Below are 20122 nucleotides of genomic sequence, written 5' to 3'. Positions count from 1 at the left end.
ACTGATACCAATGATGGGACACTATTCCTCCCACTGATACCAATGATGGGGCACTATTCCTCCCACTGATACCAATGATGGGGCACTATTCCTCCCACTGACACCAATGATGGGGCACTATTCCTCCCACTGACACCAATGATGGGGCACTATTCCTCCCACTGATACCAATGATGGAGCACTATTCCTCCCACTGACACCAATGATGGGACACTATTCCTCCCACCGACACCAATGATGGGGCACTATTCCTCCCACCGACACCAATGATGGGGCACTATTCCTCCCACCGATACCAATGATGGGGCACTATTCCTCCCATTGATACCGATGATGGGACACTATTCCTCCTCCCACTGACACCTATGATGGGGCACTATTCTTCCCACTGATACCAATGATGGAGCACTATTCCTTCCACTGACACCAATGATGAGGCACTATTCCTCCTACTGACACCAATGATGAGGCACTATTCCTCCCACTGATACCAATGATGGGGCACTATTCCTCCCACTGATACCAATGATGGGACACTTTTCCTCCCACTGATACCAATGATGGGACACTATTCCTCCCACTGATACCAATGATGGGGCACTATTCCTCCCACTGATACCAATGATGGGGCACTATTCCTCCCACTGACACCAATGATGGGGCACTATTCCTCCCACTGACACCAATGATGGGGCACTATTCCTCCCACTGATACCAATGATGGAGCACTATTCCTCCCACTGACACCAATGATGGGACACTATTCCTCCCACTGACACCGATGATGGGGCACTATTCCTCCCACTGATACCGATGATGGGACACTATTCCTCCCACTGACACCAATGAAGGGGCACTATTCCTCCCACTGACACCAATGACGAGGCACTATTCCTCCCACTGATACCAATGACGAGGCACTATTCCTCCCACTGACACCAATGACGGGGCACTATTCCTCCCACTGACACCAATGACGGGGCACTATTCCTCCCACTGACACCAATGACGGGGCACTATTCCTCCCACTGACACCAATGACGGGGCACTATTCCTCCCACTGACACCAATGACGGGGCACTATTCCTCCCACTGACACCAATGACGGGGCACTATTCCTCCCACTGACACCAATGACGTGGCACTATTCCTCCTACTGCAAAATTACAGTTATGAAGTAGCAACGAAAATAATTTTATGGTTGGGGGTCACCACAACATGAGGAACTGTATTAAGGGGTCGCAGCGTTAGAAAGGTTGAGAACCACTGGCCTAAGGCATCCAGCAATATCTGATGCATTGCTGGAGAGTCTGGAGAGCTTAATAAAATGACATATAGATAGATGCCTAATGCCTTGTATTCTCTGTATTTACATTTCACACTAGCTAGAATCTTCTTAATAATTTAATTACATTACTGCACTAGCATATCAAGTAGTCCTGCTGTCAAAAATGTCAGCAATAATGTCAGCTACAAACATTATCTCCAGCTTCTCACAGGAGGTTACAAATGATTCACCAGAGTAACAATATGAAATGAGTTTTCCATGGCAAAATACATTTGGACTACTGATCAAGCAGTGGGATGATCACCCTCACTTGCATACATTCTCCACTCAACTTAAATATATCCCATCACACATAGAAACTGTCATGAATTGCACGAATTCAGAACTAGAGTGAAGACACACATCATCAGCAAATTAATATCAGGTTATGTCCACCCCCAACAAAACCTATTTTTTGTATGGAAGTGAGCTCTAGCTATCTGCAGCACACAGGGGTTCCATGGTGCTATACTGTCCTTGGTTTTGGACATGTCTACTTTGTGTGTTTGGGAACACAGTGACAAAGGTCCTGGTGATATACAGAGATTCCTTTCATTTAAAAAACAACTAAACTTCTGCACAATGTTATACAGTATACTGCAGCTTATTAGACATTAATAGTTTTTATTTTTCAAGCTAAGAACATTTTCAACAAGTATAGAGAATACCTGTTGCTCTTGGCAGGAATGCAGTGTCCTTCCTTGACACGTCTTGTGAGCTAAATTTAAGTGTTATTTTGTTCTCTAAACTGCTAATCTCCCTAACCCCATGTTTTGGACATGAACAAAAACAGACATGTTTGAGGTCCAGCCTGGATAACAACTATGGCTCCTTTCATAGATACAGAGGAGGAGTGAGCGTAGCCACCCAAGTACACAAACTATGTTATTCACAGGACTACCAATTGAAATTAAAGTTTAAAAAAAGTAGAAAAAAAATAGCCACCATTACTAAAGAACTGTAAGCTCCAATATATTTTATTTTTGGTTTAGATATGCTTTCGGTCCTTTCACGTAATTTTTTATTACCCTGAACAACAAAAACAAATATATATATATATATATATATATATATATATATACACACACACCTTATTCAAAAAGGTAGTTAAAAGCCAAGTTCACCTTTAGAAAAAAAATAATAAATGCACATTTTTTGTCGGTAAAAAAAATGTGCTCTTACTATTCTTTTTTTTTTTCTAAAGAGCCTGTAGAGCATTGCACACGCACTCAGCAGGTCATGGGTGCAATCTCAGGATCTTGCAGACTCTCAGGATAGCCGTCTGCCCCATAACTCGTATGGACAATCAGATACATGAGAGCAGGAAGAATCAATAAACTACCAGAGTGCTCACCAGTGCCCTAGTAGTTCAGTAAACCTTTCCTGCTAATGCCTCCTGGCCCCTTAAAAGATTCTAGATGCCAGTAGGCAGAGGCGAGCATTCAGGTCATATGACTGCTGTTCCAATTGGCTGTCACAGTGGTCACATGATCGGAAAGCTCTTTTTCACAAGTATGCATTGGGAGCTTACCAATCCTAACCAGCTACGGTGCTGGGAGCGTGAAGGGAGAGAGCTCTCAGCACGATAAGTTGTTTATACAGGGCCACATATATGCAGCCACTCGGTGTTAAAGTGTTACTAAACCCATGGCCCTGCATTCACTATATCTTGTCTCCCACAGAACATGGAAATGCAACTATTTTAGTAAATATGAACTGCTAAATACCTTTTCTCATCAGAAGTTAGAGCAGTCTTGTGTCTTCTATCTGTGACCAGCCCTGCACTAGCTAAAGCTTGTAGGAGGAATTTTCTTTGTGCTCTAAGAGGATGGAAATCCCCTGACCTCTGTCTGGACAGCGCTGATTTGCCTTGTGCTGATCACATGCACTCTCTCGAGAAAAAAAAACTCTCTAGCAATATACACCAAGCTGAGCATGTGCATTTCTATGGTTAAGTCTGGAGATAAGTGGTGGTCACTTGAAAAAGGGGAGGAACAGAGAAGAAAGAATCAAACATCCTTTTTACACAATGCAGAGGATTAACCCCTTAGGTTCCACAGTGAGTATAACAAGTATGCTTTACTGCATATACAGACTAATTTTACTGTTGTGGGTTTAGTAACACTTTAAGGCCCATCTGCTGAGAGGCTGCATATATGCATACAGCTGGTGGGAAGGTGTTAAGAACTACAAGCCTTCATCCGCACTTTGGGTGGAACTCCACATTAACCTTGGCAACCGTGCTATAGCCGAATGATGGCTACAGCGCGGTTGTCCAGTTCTGGGATGGTGTCATATGGTGCCCCAAGCAGCAAGCACCCGGCGATCTCTGCGATCGCTGTGTCCTACGGACACAGCTGATCCTGTAATGTGGTAAAAGGCCAATCTCAGCTTTTACCACGTCTGACACAGCAGATCACCGGGTAAATGCAGTTGCCGCTTATCAGCTGCACTTTCCTCACACTGTCACAGCATGAAGAATGTACTGCCAATAACTGGCAATTGTCAGAGAACCGATTGGCACTGTTCATCAGGACACTGATGATCAGTGCCCTGATGATCAATGCCCAGCAGTGCCACCCACCAGTGCCCAGCAGTGCCATCCACCAGTGCCAAGCAGGGCCACCCACCTGTGCCTAGCAGTGCCATCCACCTGTGCTTAGCAGAGCCCCTCATCAGTGCCCAGCAGTGCCCTCATCAGTGCCACCCAGCAGTGCCATCAACCTGTGCCCACCAGTGCCGGCCCATCAGTGCCACCCAGCAGTACCCAGCTGTGCCACACACCAGTGCCCAGCAGTGCCCCCCATCAGTGCCACCCACCAGTGTCAAGCAGTGCCCAGCAGTGCCCCCCATCAGTGCCACCCACCAGTGCCAAGCAGTGCCACCCACTTGTGCCCATCAGTGCTCAATGCCACCCACCTGTGCCTAGCAGTGCCACCCACCTGTGTCTAGCAGTGCCCCCCATCAGTGCCCCACACAAGTGCCCAGCAGTGCCACCCACCTGTGCTTAGTAGTGCCCCCCATCAGTGCCCAGCAGTGTCATCAGTCAGTGCCCAGCAGTGCCGCCAGTCAGTGCCATCAGTCAGTGCCACCCATCAGTGTTGCCCATCAGTGCCACCTATCAGTGCCCATCAATGCCGCCTATCAGTGCCCATCATTGCTGCATATCAATACCACCTCATCAGTGCCAGCTCATCTGTGCCGCCTATCAGTGTTGCCTATCAGTGCCCATCCGTGCTGCCTGTGACGGTCGCGGCGTCAGACCCCCATCCCTTCTCACCAAACTTGTGACCAAAGGACTAGCCAATCTAAAATCGCGCTGTCACGTGCGTAACAATGCCACACCCAGCTGCACCCTGCACAACGATTTTCCAGCTGGAAGGGGGTAGGCACTGAAGGGGGTAGGCAAGTGGTTGTTAAACAATATTAGGTCATTATGCATGACTACCAGTATGGGAGACACCAATGTAGGTTGGAACATGTTATGCTAAGTAAATTATAATAACATACATGAAACACATTTTCATGCTTAATTAAGGCCTATACAATGTCAGATAAGTATGTTAACTACAACTATTAAATAAGCTAAAAACAGTTAGTAATATTATTTAAATTTGTTGGTTGGCTTATTGTACCACCTAATAGAGAAGTGTTGCTATTCACTCTATGCATGCAACAACATCTTAGCACATGCTAGAAAACCACATAATTACAAATTACATTTACAGACAAGTGTGCTTTCTATAACAAAAAAAATAGCTAATTCTTCTAAATTCATTTGTAAGAGTTTAATTATATATCACACGGTTTGCCCTCATTCATTAAGAAATCAGCACAGGACATTATTCATAGAATGGTGATTCATTTGATCAAACATATCCTAAGGCATTTAGTTATTAATTAAAGACCATTGCAAGAACATACAGCATATAGTGCTGTGCACTTTTGAGAATTTTGGTTTTGATTTAGGTTTAATGTAATTAAGGCTGCTTTACAGTTTGCAAAGGTTTTTTTTTTTTTTTTTTAGAAAATGTAAATGATTATGCACGTTTAAGGGAAGCATACTTTACCTTGATTATTTGTGTCACATATCACCCTGGGACGATCATGCTCCATGACACTGTCACTGAAAGAAAAATGTATTACTGCAGACTTTTTAATATTTGTTTTTTTAATAATATACAGTATACAAAACAATTATATTTGTTATCTGCCAACCAATTAGCCATATGTTGTTTTTAACAAACCCCTGTTTCTACATTGATCTAAAGTTCATACTACAGTTTTGCCTAAAGTTTGTTCTTGATTTTTTCAAGTTATTCATGCAGATGTAAATATAAGAGTGGGATAGAAGATATTCCCTAATACACAGCAGTGAAGTGATTGTGTGCATGATTACAATAAGGTTCATGCAAATGGGCTCGTGTCTGTTGGATATACAGAGGGATAGAGGCATATTTTTTGTATTATACTAGAAATTTCAGAAAATGGAACTCTGGTAGTACAGATGAGGTAAATGCCCCACTCTATTTTGGTAATTGTGTGTGTGTATGTATATATATATATATATATATATATATATATATATATTTCGCCTCGCATGCTTTCATATGTAGGAAACTAATGTGTAATCTGGTCCAGGTTTAACGAGCCACCTTGACTGTGTTGGTTCTGAACCAGATTTTCCTACTTGTGATCACCAGCAGGTGGTATAAACAAAGCTGGACTGGAGCCTGAGGTTGTTCTTGGCCTGGGACTCAGAAAGCCAGAGCTGTGGATGTGAAAGTTTGTACAAGAAGGGAAAAGGTTTGCACAACATTTTGTTTTGTTGGTGACTAGGAGAAGCCCTTTACCTGTGAGATAGGAATATCTGCTGTTTAGTGAGTGCCTGTTTATTTTCTATGCAACCTTTTAAATCTGGCTATTTAAGAAAGACCTGCCATCTGGACTGCCTTTTTTCCCTAGGAAGGTGAAGGTGATCCCCATCTGAGCTAACCCTCACTATATATATATATATATATATATATATATATATATACACACACTGTATAGAGACTATATATTACAGTGTGTATGTACTTCAATGTGCAATGATACACTATTTCCTGTACATGTATTTTAATGTAATACATAACATATACTTTATATATACTATAGATCTGGTTTTATACTTTTCTGTTTGGGTGAAGGTGGTTGTTTCAATACCTGTAGGGTGATCATTTTTTGGGCCATTGAATCAAACTGGCTAAAGCTGACCTGTATGTCTGTCTTTGGCTATTTCTTCACAAACTATTTCTAATCGTATTATTGATCTGAGCAACTGATCTAATAACCTATTCTTTCAACAACTGCATTTATTCATGGTTGCTATATTCAAACACGGGACTATTCTTGATAAATCAAGTAAAATATAAAGTGGGAATATATAAATGTATAGGAGTAAGCCGGGCATGTAATATATGCTCAGTGAGTGAAAAGCATCAAGCAGGCTCCAAACACTGTTGTGAATGAATAGTATTTCAAGGAAAGAATTCTGCACAACCAAACGGCAAATCCACAAAATGGATTTATTTTCTACGGCAGTGAAAAGGTACACAGCTACATAGGTATGATGAAGAACAGCTCTTTGTGTGTTTGTGCGTGTGTTTTACCGCTTTTCACTACAAAATAAGGACAAATAAAGTATAAAATTTTTAAATATATTGAACCATAATTCCTAAGTATATTTTAAAGCGGTTATTCAATCTGGAGAAAAAAAGCTGCCGGCATCCTAACTCCTACCTGGACAGTTAGCTATGCTGCTTTTGACTTCACTGCTGGCTGCCCACTGCACTTGTGTGAGCCATGCTGCTCTTTGTAAATGGACCTGTAACACTTCCCAAAAAACTGAGGGGAGGGAGGGGGGAAGAGGACCTCAGCTCTGAGCAGTAGTGGGAGAGGGTACCTGTCAAAACTATGTGCCTGCTCACAAACCCCCCGCCACCACCACAAAATGATAGCCAAATATGGTAGAGGAGGGGAAGGGGAAGACTTAAGTGGAACTTCCCTTTTTGGGTGAAATATATAATAGAGGTGTCAGTTTTTCAATATGTGGAATCTTATATATCATAACTGAATAACTTCAAAAGTATTCAAATCAATAAAAGAACTATTTGCACAAACTGAAAGATGACAGATGTTAAAGTGGTTGTAAACCCTTGCATATACCCAGTGAAGTGACTGGCTTCACGTGATACACAGAGATGAAAGAAATCCTCCTACATAAGTTGTGCCTGTTTCTCTGCAGCTATTTCTCCTCTACATCCATTCAAAATGCAGAATTTACACTGGAACTCTCAGCTCTGTAAAGCAGGAAGCAGAGAGCTGCAGTTACATCAGTGGGAAGAGCTATGAGAGCTGTTTGGAGGGAAGGGACACACCCCCATCCACACAGCACACAGGAACAGAGCTCAGGCTGTCAATTACAGGCTGTGCCTTTCCTTGCCACCATTTTTCTCTTGGTGTCAGGAAAACTTGTCAGAAGTGATTCATGCTTATAGCCAAGGAAAGAAGCAGCAGACAGAAATGACACTTAGTGCTCTGGATTGGATTCAAGGGTGTTCCATGGTAAGCTGCCACAGAGGCTTATTAGTTAAATTGCCCAGTTGCTGTTTGAGAGGCTGTATACTTGTGTATATTATTTAAAAGATCTCTGGTATTCCTTTTTGTTCTATTTTATACTTAGGCATGGGATCTCGCCTACAGCTCTGGGCTACATTTATTTTCCATCTATTGTTAACTTTCCTGGCACCCTCAGAATAAGCAGTAACAGAGGTAATTAACCTTGGACTCAGTATTGAGCACTTTATAGAATTCAATAGTGCATTGGTTATTTGTTTCTCATATTTTCAAATTCTCAAATTATAGAGGGTGGACTGTGGAGGTGTTCCTTTGGTTGCACCCAGCCCCTGCTCTGGCTTCCTGTGTGTCTGGGCCACCCAGTTGGAGATTGGCCCCCCAAGATAATGCTTAACCTACTAGACATTGCCTACGGTCCCTATACCTCAATGACAATTGTAAGATATTTTAACACATTATTCCTATTGTGCCTGCTTATCTATGTTGGCTCTATATGTTGGTGCTGTTATTATTTGTATGTATTTTCTTGTTCATACATGCAGGTATCTCTCCAGTTTTCCCTAATGAAGACTTGTTTGTAGTCAAAACACGTTGAATGATTACTGGGGAAATGTATGGCTTCAATCATATCGCACACAAATCGCATGTGATTTGCACAGGAATGCAATGCAGTTCGAATCACATGTGATATACCGCACCGCACATATGTAAACCCAGGCTTAAACTTTCTTTTTCAGTTAGGTAAATATTAAAGTGACCCTATCCCTGAATTACAAATTATAAACATAAATAAATAACAATAACAGTAAATAATGAACTAAAAACCAAACGCTTTTCTTCAAACCAAATGCTTTTCTTCATTTTGGATAGGGTAAGGGGTGGTTATAAACCCTTTCATGTTTTATTTTTGCCATCTGCATCTCATTGGGGAGATTTCCCTTCACTTCCTGATCCTTAGTCAAAATGGGAAGTGAGAGTAAATCCTTCCAAAGTGAGAGAGTCCAATGCCTGTGCCCTCCACCCTCCTTCCTACACACTGTGGTTGTACCTGCCAGCTACTACATCACTACTGTGTCCTGCTACACACTAGTGATGTTGTGGCTGGTGGGTGACAAAAGTACACATCAAGCTGATGGAGCTCTATTCTCCTTCTCACTCATGGTTACTTTTCAGCTGTGCTGAAATAAGCTAGTTTAAAGAACCTATAAACTCATCAGAGCAGACACCCATTCCTTATCAGATGGCTGAAATGTTTCTGTCTGACAAATACAACAGCATATCAAGCTGTTTTCTGGGCTGTTTCTTTAGATAACCCATAATGCTCTGGGAGACCTTTTGTTTTGTTTATTTGTTACACAAACTTTGTAGGTACGGAGATATAAAACAACCATTTAAAGAGTTAGGACACATAGCTAAGAGACCCTATGTTCTCCATTTCAAGGCTTGCGGATAAGGTACTATGCAATGAAAAGTACAATCTCTTGGATTTCCCAGACTTCTCCCACCACAGCTGGAAATGTTTTTTGAATTTACACAAAAACAAATTGTCAATATTTCCCTTCTTTATCTATAGTAAGAGGTATTATTATTATTAATTTACCCTGTTTTGTCAAAAGCCATTAATGAATAAGGTACGAAATGTAAACCTCCCCACACTTATACAGCTGTAGAGTAATGGAGGGTAGGTAACCAGCAATGTTTCTTTTATCAACTAACTCTTGCTACCCCCTCCACCCAAAAATTTTCACTAAAATGTGATATGTTTCTGAAACAATAAAAAAAATAAGAGTTTGTAAATCATTCAGAGATTAACATATCATAATAAATCTTAAATAAACATAATTTATTTGCGGTTGAAAGCTTACCCACCATGCCTATATACAGTATTTGTACATTGATGTCACAAGGTACAAGAGGGCAGGATGAGTTAGTTAGCACAACAGACCATAAATCATATATGATGCTTCAGCAATACCTAAAGCGTAATTGTATTGTGATACCAGTGGTAACATGTGACGTGTACATGCATCTTGCCTGGCTGCAAACAAATTACAGTGTTTTAAAACCCAAAAGCAAATATTTAATATACTGCATATTATATTGCAGCTTACCAATTCTTAGATGTAGTGGTTGCATTAGTTTTCTTTTTACTTTATTTTCAACTGGTGATCTGGCCAGTAATTCTATTGTTTTTCACCAGAACAAGTTGTTCTACAGATTTAGCAGTTCTAGTGTTGATACAAACCCTGACTACTGACAGATGTGTTTACAATGATAAAAAGGTAAAAAAAAAGTTTGCTGCAACTGCCTATAACGTGCTAGTTGGAGTTCAGCTTCAATTTGTTTAGGTCTGCTAATGCATCCAATACTCAGCTTCCCCCAAACTGGCAATGCTGCTGTCCAGATGTGCCCCTGTGTGGAGGCACTCTAATACACGGTCCTCCACTCACTCTGATGGGAATACAGTAGACCTTGTTTTCTTCCATCGTTGCACTCCCTACAACCTCACAAACACCCCCTTTCCTCTCTCTGATCACAATCTCATCACCTTCACAGTGTCCTCATCTTCAAACACCTATCCCTCCAAGCAGCAAACAATTATCTGCAAAAACCTTCACAACTTTAACCCTTCTGTTTTCTACTCTGAAACGGACCGCCTCTGACAGAATCTCTCCCTTGTCCTGCCCTGACATGGCCACTGCTGTCTACAACAGTTCCCTTTCATTCACATTAGACTCGCTTGCTCCTCTAACTACATGAAACATCAGGCCCCGACAATTACAACCTTGGCAGACTGACGACACCAGAAATCTTAAGCGACATAGTCGTGCGCTGGAGAAAATGTGGCTTAAAACTAAATCACACCAAGCTTTCACCCTATATAAATCTGCTTTCTTAACATACAATTCCTCCCTCCATGCTGCCAAACAAGCCTACTTTTTCACTCTCATCAATAGCTTATCATCCAGTCCTCGTCGTGTCTGCTCTACTTTTAACTCTCTACTTTCTCCACCTCCAACCAGTACCTCACTCACTGCTTACGAGATTGCAAATCATTTCAAAAACAAGATTGATGCAATTCGTAGGGGCATCTCCACTGCACAGACATCCATCCCACTTAGCATACCTTATACTAAACCTTCAACACTTTCCTCGTCTGACCTTGCTACTACTGAAGAGGTCACTAAGGGTTTCTCAGAAGCCCGTCTCACTACCTGCACCCTGGATCCTGTCCCCTCACAACTACTACAGTCACCTTCCTCTTCTTTCCTATGCTCCCTCACTCACATCTTCAATCTCTCTCTCTCTACCGTTGCCTTCCCCACCCCTCTAAAGCATGCGCACATCACTCCCATACTTAAAAAGCCCACCATAGATCCTACCAACCTAAACAACTTAAGACCTATCTCCCTGCTCCCATTTACCTCTAAACTCTTAGTCTACAATCACCTGAGCTCCTACCTCACTTACATAAACCCTCTTGACCCTTTACAGTCTGGCTTTTTCTCACTCCACTCCACTGAAACTGCCCTACTAAAACTCACTAATGATCTACTAACTGCTAAAACCAATGGCCACTACTCCGTACTCTTACTACTTGACCTCTCTGCGGCTTTTGATACTGTTGACTATCCCCTCCTCCTCAAAAAAAAACTCCACTCTCTTGGCCTACAAGACTCTGCTCTCTCCTGGTTCTCCTCCTACCTATTGCAGCACTCCTTCAGTGTTACCTATAACTCTGGCTCCTCCTCTCCACTCCCTCTTTCTATAGACAGTGCTTAGTTGCCGTATAGTCTTTCCTGTGTTCTGTGAGTTTACTTTGCTGCTGACCTTGCCTGATCCTGATCTGCTGACCTCTCCTGCTCTGACCCCTGGCTTTCCAGACCATTCTCCTGCCTGCTCCGGCGCCTTTGATCCCCTGTTGCCGACTTGGACTGTGACACGTGTATTCTTCTGCCTGCCGTTTGTATCGACCTGCTCCGCTGTTACCGACCCGACCTGTCTGACCTCGCTTACTCTGCCTCCTCACATCAGACTCTCACCTGCTGCGAACCACCGACAGGTGTCTCTACCACAGCTGGCTGCACCCAGGGGTCGCGACCTGGTCTCGGCTTGTTCCAAGTCCATCCCCACCATCATGGGGTCTGGTGAACAAGCAGGTCGGGACTTAGATTCCACGCTCTGGGAAATTCTGGTCTGTGGAACGCTAGAGGCTACCACCGGTTGGTCCCTAACAGAACCATACGGCCATGACGGAGTCTGGGGGAGGACCTTTTCCCTGGGAGGAAATGTGCCACCATCTATCAGCGCTTAACCAAGCCATCAAGACGCTGGAAGAAGGTTATAAGCATTTGGAGGGACGTGTCCAGGCCCTAGCTGCGCCTACTGTCACGGCATCAGACCCGGTCAGTTCACCTCCTAGTAGCCCTGAGGGACCCTCCACTGGAGCAGTGTTCTCCATTCCCCCACCAGAACCTCGAGTCCCAATGCCTGAGCGGTTCCATGAGGATCGAGGGAAGTTTCGGGCCTTCCTGAACTCCTGCCAGCTCTACTTCGACCTCAAACCTCGAATGTTTGCGTCCAAATCTGTGAAGGTGGGATTTGTAATATCCCTACTGCAGGGTGAGCCCCAGGCCTGGGTCTATTAGAGGCTCGCCATCCGCACATGAATTCTGTGGCAGAATTCTTCAAAGCGATGGCACAACTATATGACGATCCTCAGCGAGCTGCTTCGGCTGAAGCAGCCCTACATTCTCTGCAGCAGGGACGCCGGGCAGCAGAAGATTATTGTTAGGAATGGACTGGCCAGCAATGGTGGGACTCACCTGCCTTTTGATCTGCAGTACCAGGGCTGGCCAGCGGGTGCTCCCAGCAATCAGAGACTCAACCTTTCAGCCAGCTAACACCTGGAACAGATGATACTGGTGTATTTAAGGGATGGCCAGACTTGCAGACTCTGCCTTGGTGTTGTGTTTCTCTTGGGCCCTGTATCCTGTTCCTGCTCTCTGTTCCTGTCTGATTCTCTGCTACCTGTCCTGATCCCTGGCTTGTGACCCTGACCATCCCTCTGCTTGACCCTCTGTACTACGCTGCTTGCTACCTGCTGAACCTGGCCTGTGACCCCGACCATTCTCTGCTTGCTCCCCCTGTACCTACCTGCCCAATTGATATTGACCCGGCCTGCCTGACGACGCTTGCTTGTATATACTGTTATCTGTGGGTGGTTGGTTTGGTTTGTTTGCACTGTGTTATGTTTTAGTATTGCACTGCGTTTATGTTTGTATTGTTAGTGTTAATAAATTGTATTGTTTATCACATATCTGAAGTCTGCGTTTCCCTGCATCAGTCACACACCTCTGGTCATACCTGGGAGCCCTGACAATTATGCCTTGGAATTCAGGCAGTGGTGTGTAGATACGCAGTGGAATGTTGCGGCACTGCGCCATCAGTTCTGCCTAGGATTGTCCGAGCCCCTTAAAAATGAATTGGCCAGGGTAGGTGTGCCTGATTCTTTGGAAAAACTAATCCCCTTGGCTATTCAGATTGACCATAGGTTACGGGAACGAAGGCAGGAAAGGTCCGGTCAAGGCCAACATGGATGTTGCCACAGGTTCCTATCCCATCACGTCCTGCAGTCAATCTGAATCCTGAACCAGCTGACGGAACAGAGCCCATGCAACTTGGGTTAATGCGGCCATCTCTCACGGCTGAGGAACGCCAAAGACGCAGAGTGAATAATTTATGTCTGTACTGCGGAGCTGCGGGTCACATGGTGCGTTCCTGTCCTGAGAAACTCTATAAGTACTCTACCATTTTTTCTATGTCTCCAATCTGTGTAGATGACCCTACTCATGTAGTCGTGCCAATCTCGTTCCAGCTCCCAGGAAGAACAGTGCAGGTAACGGTTATTATTGATGCAGGGGCCTGCAGTTGCTTTGTGGACCTTAACTTTGCAGCTCAGCAACGGATTCCGTTACTGTCCAAAGAGCGAGGCTTAAATATTTTCCCGGCTGACGGTTCCCAAATTAAATCAGGGTTGGTAGATCGGGAGACTCCTCCTTTATGCACCACAGTAGCAGGCCACCACCAGGAACTCCTCTGCTTGGACGCCATTGCGTCCCCTCTATTTCCAGTAATCTTGGGGCTCCCTTGGCTACGGGCTCATGATCCCCAAATTAACTGGAAAACTGGATCTGTTCAGTTTCACTCACTATACTGCCAGGAGCACTGCCTTTTAAAGTAATCACTAGGCCCCCCAACCTTGTTGTGTGTGAATACAGATCTAGCACAAACGGTGCCTCCTGCCTACCATCATTTCCTTGACGTGTTCAGCTCGCGCGGTGCAGATATTCTCCCTCCACACTGGCCTATGACTGCCCCATTGACCTGCTCCCGGGATCCGAGATCCCCTTTGGCCGAATCTTCCCGCTGTCGGAACGCGAGTTGGGCGCCTTAAAGGAGAACATTGATGACAGTCTGTGGAAGGGATTTATTCGCCCCTCCACTTCACGGGGCGGGAATCTTTTTTGTAGAAAAGAAGGACCAGTCCCTGAGGCCCTGCGTGGATTATAGGGACCTGAATAAAATCACCATGAAGAATCGCTATCCCCATCCCTTAGTCCCTGAACTATTTCAGAGACTAAAAACGGCCTCTATTTTTACTAAACTAGACCTCAGGGGAGCCTATAATCTGGTTTGCATACGGGAGGGGGATGAGTGGAAGACCGCTTTTCACACTTGGTTCGGGCACTTTGAGTACCTAGTTATGCCATTTGGTCTCTGTAACGCACCGGCCACATTCCAACATTTTGTGAATGACATTTTCAGGGACATCCTGGACATCTATGTGATTGTTTATTTGGATGACATCCTGATTTTTTTCCTCGTCCCTGGAGACACATAGGAGTCACGTCAGGAGTGTACTGGAGCGACTGTGCAAGCACGGGCTGTATGCTAAAGCTGAGAATTGCAGCTTTGAGCAGCGCAGTATCCCTTTTTTGGGGTTGATCATTGCAACCAATGGTGTTGTGATGGACCCCCAAAAGATATCTGCAATTTTAGAATGGCCAGTTCCCAAGGATAAAAAAGGGGTCCAGCGATTTATTGGCTTCGCCAATTTTTACAGAAAATTTGTTAAGAATTTCTCGGGCCTGGTAACTCCCATCACTCAACTTACTAAGGTGGGGGTACGTTTCTGATGGACACCTGAGACACAGGCCGCCTTTGAATCTTTGAAAAAACTGTTCACGGCAGCCCCCATTTTGAGTCACCCTGACGCCTCATTGCCCTACATTCTGGAGGTAGATGCTTCGGAAAATGCTGTAGGAGCTATTCTGTTGCAAATGGTAGGAGTAAAGGAGCTGATGCACCCAGTAGCTTTCTTTTCTAGAAAACCCTCCCCATCAGAAAGAAATTACGATATTGGGGACCGGGAGTTGTTAGCGATTAAGACAACACTGGAGGAATGGAGATATCTATTGGAAGGAGCATTGCATCCCATCCTGGTCTATACCGACCATAAAAATCTGGAATATCTGAGGACAGCAAAACGCCTCAGGCCAGATGGGCATTGTTGTTCTCGAGATTTACTCTGCACATCACTTATCGACCTGGGTCTAAAAATACTAAGCCGGATGCTCTCTCCCAGATGTTTGAGTACCCTGGGGAGACAGCCAAACCTGATACCATTCTGCCGGCGGGTAGCTTTTTGCTACTTCAGTCTGAACTCCTAACCAGACTACAGGCTGCTTCCACGGAGACTCCTAGGCCACCTGGAGTCTCATTACAGAGCAAAGAAGGTCTCTTGTGGAGGGAGGAGCAGATCCTGGTACCTGACAAGACGCGAGCTCTGGTCTTGGGCTATTGCCATGACCACCCGTTAGCAGGCCACTTTGGGGTACACAAGACATTGGACTTGGTCCAACACATGTTTTGGTGGCCAAGCATGGCCACGGATTGCGAAACGTATGTCAAGTCCTGTGCCGTCTGCAGCAGAAACAAGACCACCAGAGACAGGGCTTGGGGCCTGCTGCGACCATTGCCGATGCCCGACAGACCCTGGAGCATGATCGCAATGGATTTTGTGGTAGAATTACCGCCATCACAAAACCATATTGCGATCTTTGTGGTGGTAGACCGGCTTTCCAAGCTGGTTCACTTTCTTCCATTGAAAGATACACCATCTGCTTCAGAAACAGCACAGGTGTTTATCAAAGAAATTGTAAGACTACATGGAGTGCCAAAGAATATTGTATCTGATCGGAGTGTTCAGTTCACCTCAAGCTTTTGGAGGGCTTTGTGCGAAGGGTTAGAAATCGAACTTTCATTCTCCTCAGCATACCACCCGCAAACAAACGGACAAACGGAGCGAACCAATGGAACACTAGAACAATAACTTAGATGCTATACATTGTTCCTCCAAGATAACTGGCTGGCACTTTTACCTCTCGCAGAATTTGCTTATAATAATGCTTGCCACTCTGCCACTAAGCAATCCCCATTCTTCGCTAGCTATGGCTTCCATCCCTCTTTTTTGCCTGATTTGATCCCAGAGAAATCAGTCCCAGCAGCTCAAGAGACCCTGAATTTCTTTACAACCAATAACAAGAAACCATGGCAAAGGCCCAGGAGGACAGTAAAAGAGTGTTTGAGAAAAAGAGAAGGGGGGAATCGGTTATACATCCAGGGGACCAAGTGTGTCTGGCAACTACCAATCTGAAACTGGCGTGTCCATCAAGAAAATTGGCACCCAAATTCGTGGGTCCTTTCCGGGTAGAGCGTAAGGTTAATGAGGTTGCATATAAGCTGGCACTTCCCGAGTCTTTCAAAATCCATCCTGTGTTTCATGTGTCCCTACTGAAACCTGCTGTAGCAGATCCTTTTACAGAGCATAGATCTAGACCCCCAGAGGCCATAGACATCGATAAGGAAGAGGAATTTGTGGTGGAAGCTATTATTGACTGCAGGCGGAGGGGTGGGCAAACACAGTATCTCATCAAGTGGAAGGGCTATGGGCCAGAGGAGAACTCATGGGAACCTGCTCGAAATGTTCATGCCCCTCGGTTAATTCAGGAATTCCTTCACAACCAGCCTCAAAGGAGAAACCGGTTGGGCACCCGGAGGCTGCCCGTAGGGAGGGGGCAATGTCAGGGATCTCGACCCGTATCCGGCTCACGGGTCTGCGCATGCGCGATGTGCCAAGGTGCACTGGCATGCGGGTACTAGGACCTGGGCATCCATGACAGCAGCGGCGCTCGCGCATGCGCACTCACGATCGCGGACGCACACCTGGCACCAATAGGAGCGCAGGGCGCCCTATTTAAATGGATTCTGACAGTGCTTAGTTGCCGTATGGTCTTTCCTGTGTTCTGTGAGTTTACTTTGCTGCTGACCCTGCCTGATCCTGATCTGCTGACTTCTCCTGCTCTGACCCCTTGCTTGCCTGACCATTCTCCTGCCTGCTCCGGCACCTTTGATCCCCTGTTGCCGAACCTGGACCGTGACACGTGTATTCTTCTGCCTGCCGTTTTTACCGACCTGCTCCGCTGTTACCGACCCGGCCTGTCTGACCTCGCTTACTCTGCCTCCTCACATCAGACTCTCACCTGCTGCGTACCACCGACAGGTGCCTCTACCACAGCTGGCTGCAGCCAGGGGTCGTGACCTGGTCTCGGCTTGTTCAAAGTCCATCCCCACCATCAGGGGCTCTTGTGAACAAGCAGGTCGGGACTTAGATTCCGCGCCCTGGGGAATTCTGGTCTGTGGAACGCTAGAGGCTACCACCGGTTGGTCCCTAACAGGGTCCCTTAAGGTTCTGTTCTTGGACCCCTTCTCTTCTCCATCTACACCTCCTTTCTTGGTAACTTGATAAACTCCCATGGCTTTAAGTACCATCACTATGCTGATGACACACAAATCTATCTTTCTACTCCTCACCTCACCCCTTCAGTCTCCTCTTGCATTACTAACCTACTAAGTGACATATTGGCATGGATGTCACTCCACTTCCTCAAACTTAATCTTTCCAAAACTGAGCTCTTTCTATTCCCTCCACCCCGTGCCCCCTCCCTTGACTTCTCCAAGATCAATAACACAACCATCAGTCCTTCCCCCTCATGCCAGGCTAGGTGTAATCCTAGACTCCCATCTGTCCTTTCAGCCGCAAATCCAATCACTGTCCAAATCATGTAGACTTCACCTCCTCAGCATCTCCAAGATATTCCCATTCTTAACCTCGGAAACTACTAAGCAACTTATTATTATTATTTATTACAGATACTTATATAGTGCCATCAATTTACGCAGTGCTTTACATATATATATTGTACGTTCACATCAGTCCCTAACCCTCAAAGGGCTTACAATCTAAGGTCCCTAACTTACATTCATACATACACATACTGGGGCCAATTTAGACAGGATCCAATTAACCTACCAGCATGTCTTTGGAGTGTGGGAGGAAACCGGAGTACCCGGAGGAAACCCACGCAGGCACAGGGAGAACATGCAAACTCCAGGCAGGAGATGCCATGGCTGGGATTCGAACCAACGACCCTATTACTGCCAGGCGGAAGTGCTAACCATTTAGCCACTGTGCTTCCTTGTTATCTCTCGCCTTGACTATTGTAACTCCCTCCTCATTGGCCTACCTAATTGCAGGCTATCCCCTTTTCAGTCTATCATGAATGCTGCTGCCAGACTCATCCACCTTACTAACCGTTCTATATCTGCCACCCCTCTCTGCCAATCCCTCCACTGGCTTCCCATTGCCCAACAGATAAAATTCAAAACATTAACAATAACATATAAAGCCATTTATAACCCCCAAACTACATCACCAACCTTGTCTCCAAATATCACCCAAACCGTACTCTCCGCTCCTTGCAAGACCTCCTACTCTCTAGCTCCCTTGTCTCCTCCTCCCATGCTCATCTCCAGGACTTCTCCAGAGCTTCCCCCATCCTCTAGAACTCTCTACCCCAATTTATCAGACTATCGCCTACTCTGCACACTAGGCGATCTTTGAAAACCTATCTCTTCAGGGAAGCCTATCCTGCCCTCAGCTAGTAATGGAATCTTCTACTCCTCCTACCAGTCCATCCCCCACAGTTACTACATGTTGTACCACTAGCCCCTCCCTCTTAGATTGTAAGCTCCAAGGAGCTGTTTTGTTGCTGTATTGTCTCCCATTATATTGTAAAGCGATAAGCAAACTGTTGGCGCTATATAAATCCTGCATAATAATAATAATACAGGAGGTGTGGTAATGGCCAGATAACCAGGTGAAAATAGGGGAAAAGAAAAATTAATGAGGTCACCACATCTAATGATTGCTAAGTTGCAATATATACATTTTTTAATTTTTTTTATTTAAAATGAGAGTAAACTCCCTTTTTTGCTTTGTACCTACAGGTAAACCCATAATAAGGCTTGCCTGTAGGTACCGTAAATATCTTCTAAATGTGCACCGTTTAGGAGATATTTACCTGTGTACCTGCCGGTGATGTCACCAGCGCATGCACTCTGAAGGAACGGCATATCCGTGCTGTTCCTTCAGAGCCCCGTGCCATAAACAGTTACTCCCGGGTCCACACTAGAATCGGATCACATAGGTATTCACACCTATGGGATCCGATTCTGCACATTGCACCGCGTTTCACTGACTGCTTTTGGGGTGTTGTTAACGTAACATACACACCCACAGCGGTTCGCATAAATGGGGTGCAATTCTGATGCGGTGCAGAATTCACACTGAAAACGCTGCGAATTCCACACCACATCAGTGTGAACCAGGGCTAAATGTTAAGTTATTTATCTCAAACAATAATGGAAAATGTATAAAACTATTACTGATTCCACTACAGTAGCTAATGCCGTTTACAACTCTAGATGTAAGTGCTTTTTTTTTTTTTTTTTTTTTTTTTTCAACAAAAATAGCTGACAACACTTTTACTGTAGCTAAAAAGAGTTCCTTATTTTCCTAATCAAAGTAGATAACCTTTTGTTATATGCCCTCATAACATTTATTGGTATTATAATTGCTGGATATTAAATCATATTTTGCATTTTATATTGATAATGTATCACACAAAAGGTATTGTGCTGAAAAGGTCTGTGTAATAGTTTTTAGATTTATGAATAAAAAATGGAAATGAGACACGTGTAAATATGGCTTCA

The 20122-nt window shown here is 44.7% G+C and overlaps 1 protein-coding gene across 1 annotated transcript in view; it reads right to left on the bottom strand.

The window, feature by feature from the left end:
• Positions 1 to 20122, bottom strand: part of CFAP47 (cilia and flagella associated protein 47) — a 772366-nt gene that overhangs the window by 394208 nt on the left and 358036 nt on the right. Inside the window, exon 42 of the mRNA XM_089653003.1 lies at positions 5398 to 5453. Coding sequence (XP_089509129.1) covers positions 5398 to 5453 — 56 coding nt within the window. The remainder of the gene's footprint in view (positions 1 to 5397; positions 5454 to 20122) is intronic.

The sequence above is a fragment of the Staurois parvus genome, unplaced genomic scaffold, assembly GCF_062004578.1.
Source record: "Staurois parvus isolate SC_StPar_1 unplaced genomic scaffold, SC_StPar_1.0 ptg000696l, whole genome shotgun sequence".
In the NCBI taxonomy this organism is placed as follows: Eukaryota; Metazoa; Chordata; class Amphibia; order Anura; family Ranidae; genus Staurois; species Staurois parvus.
This window is presented reverse-complemented; position numbering and strand designations above follow the sequence as displayed.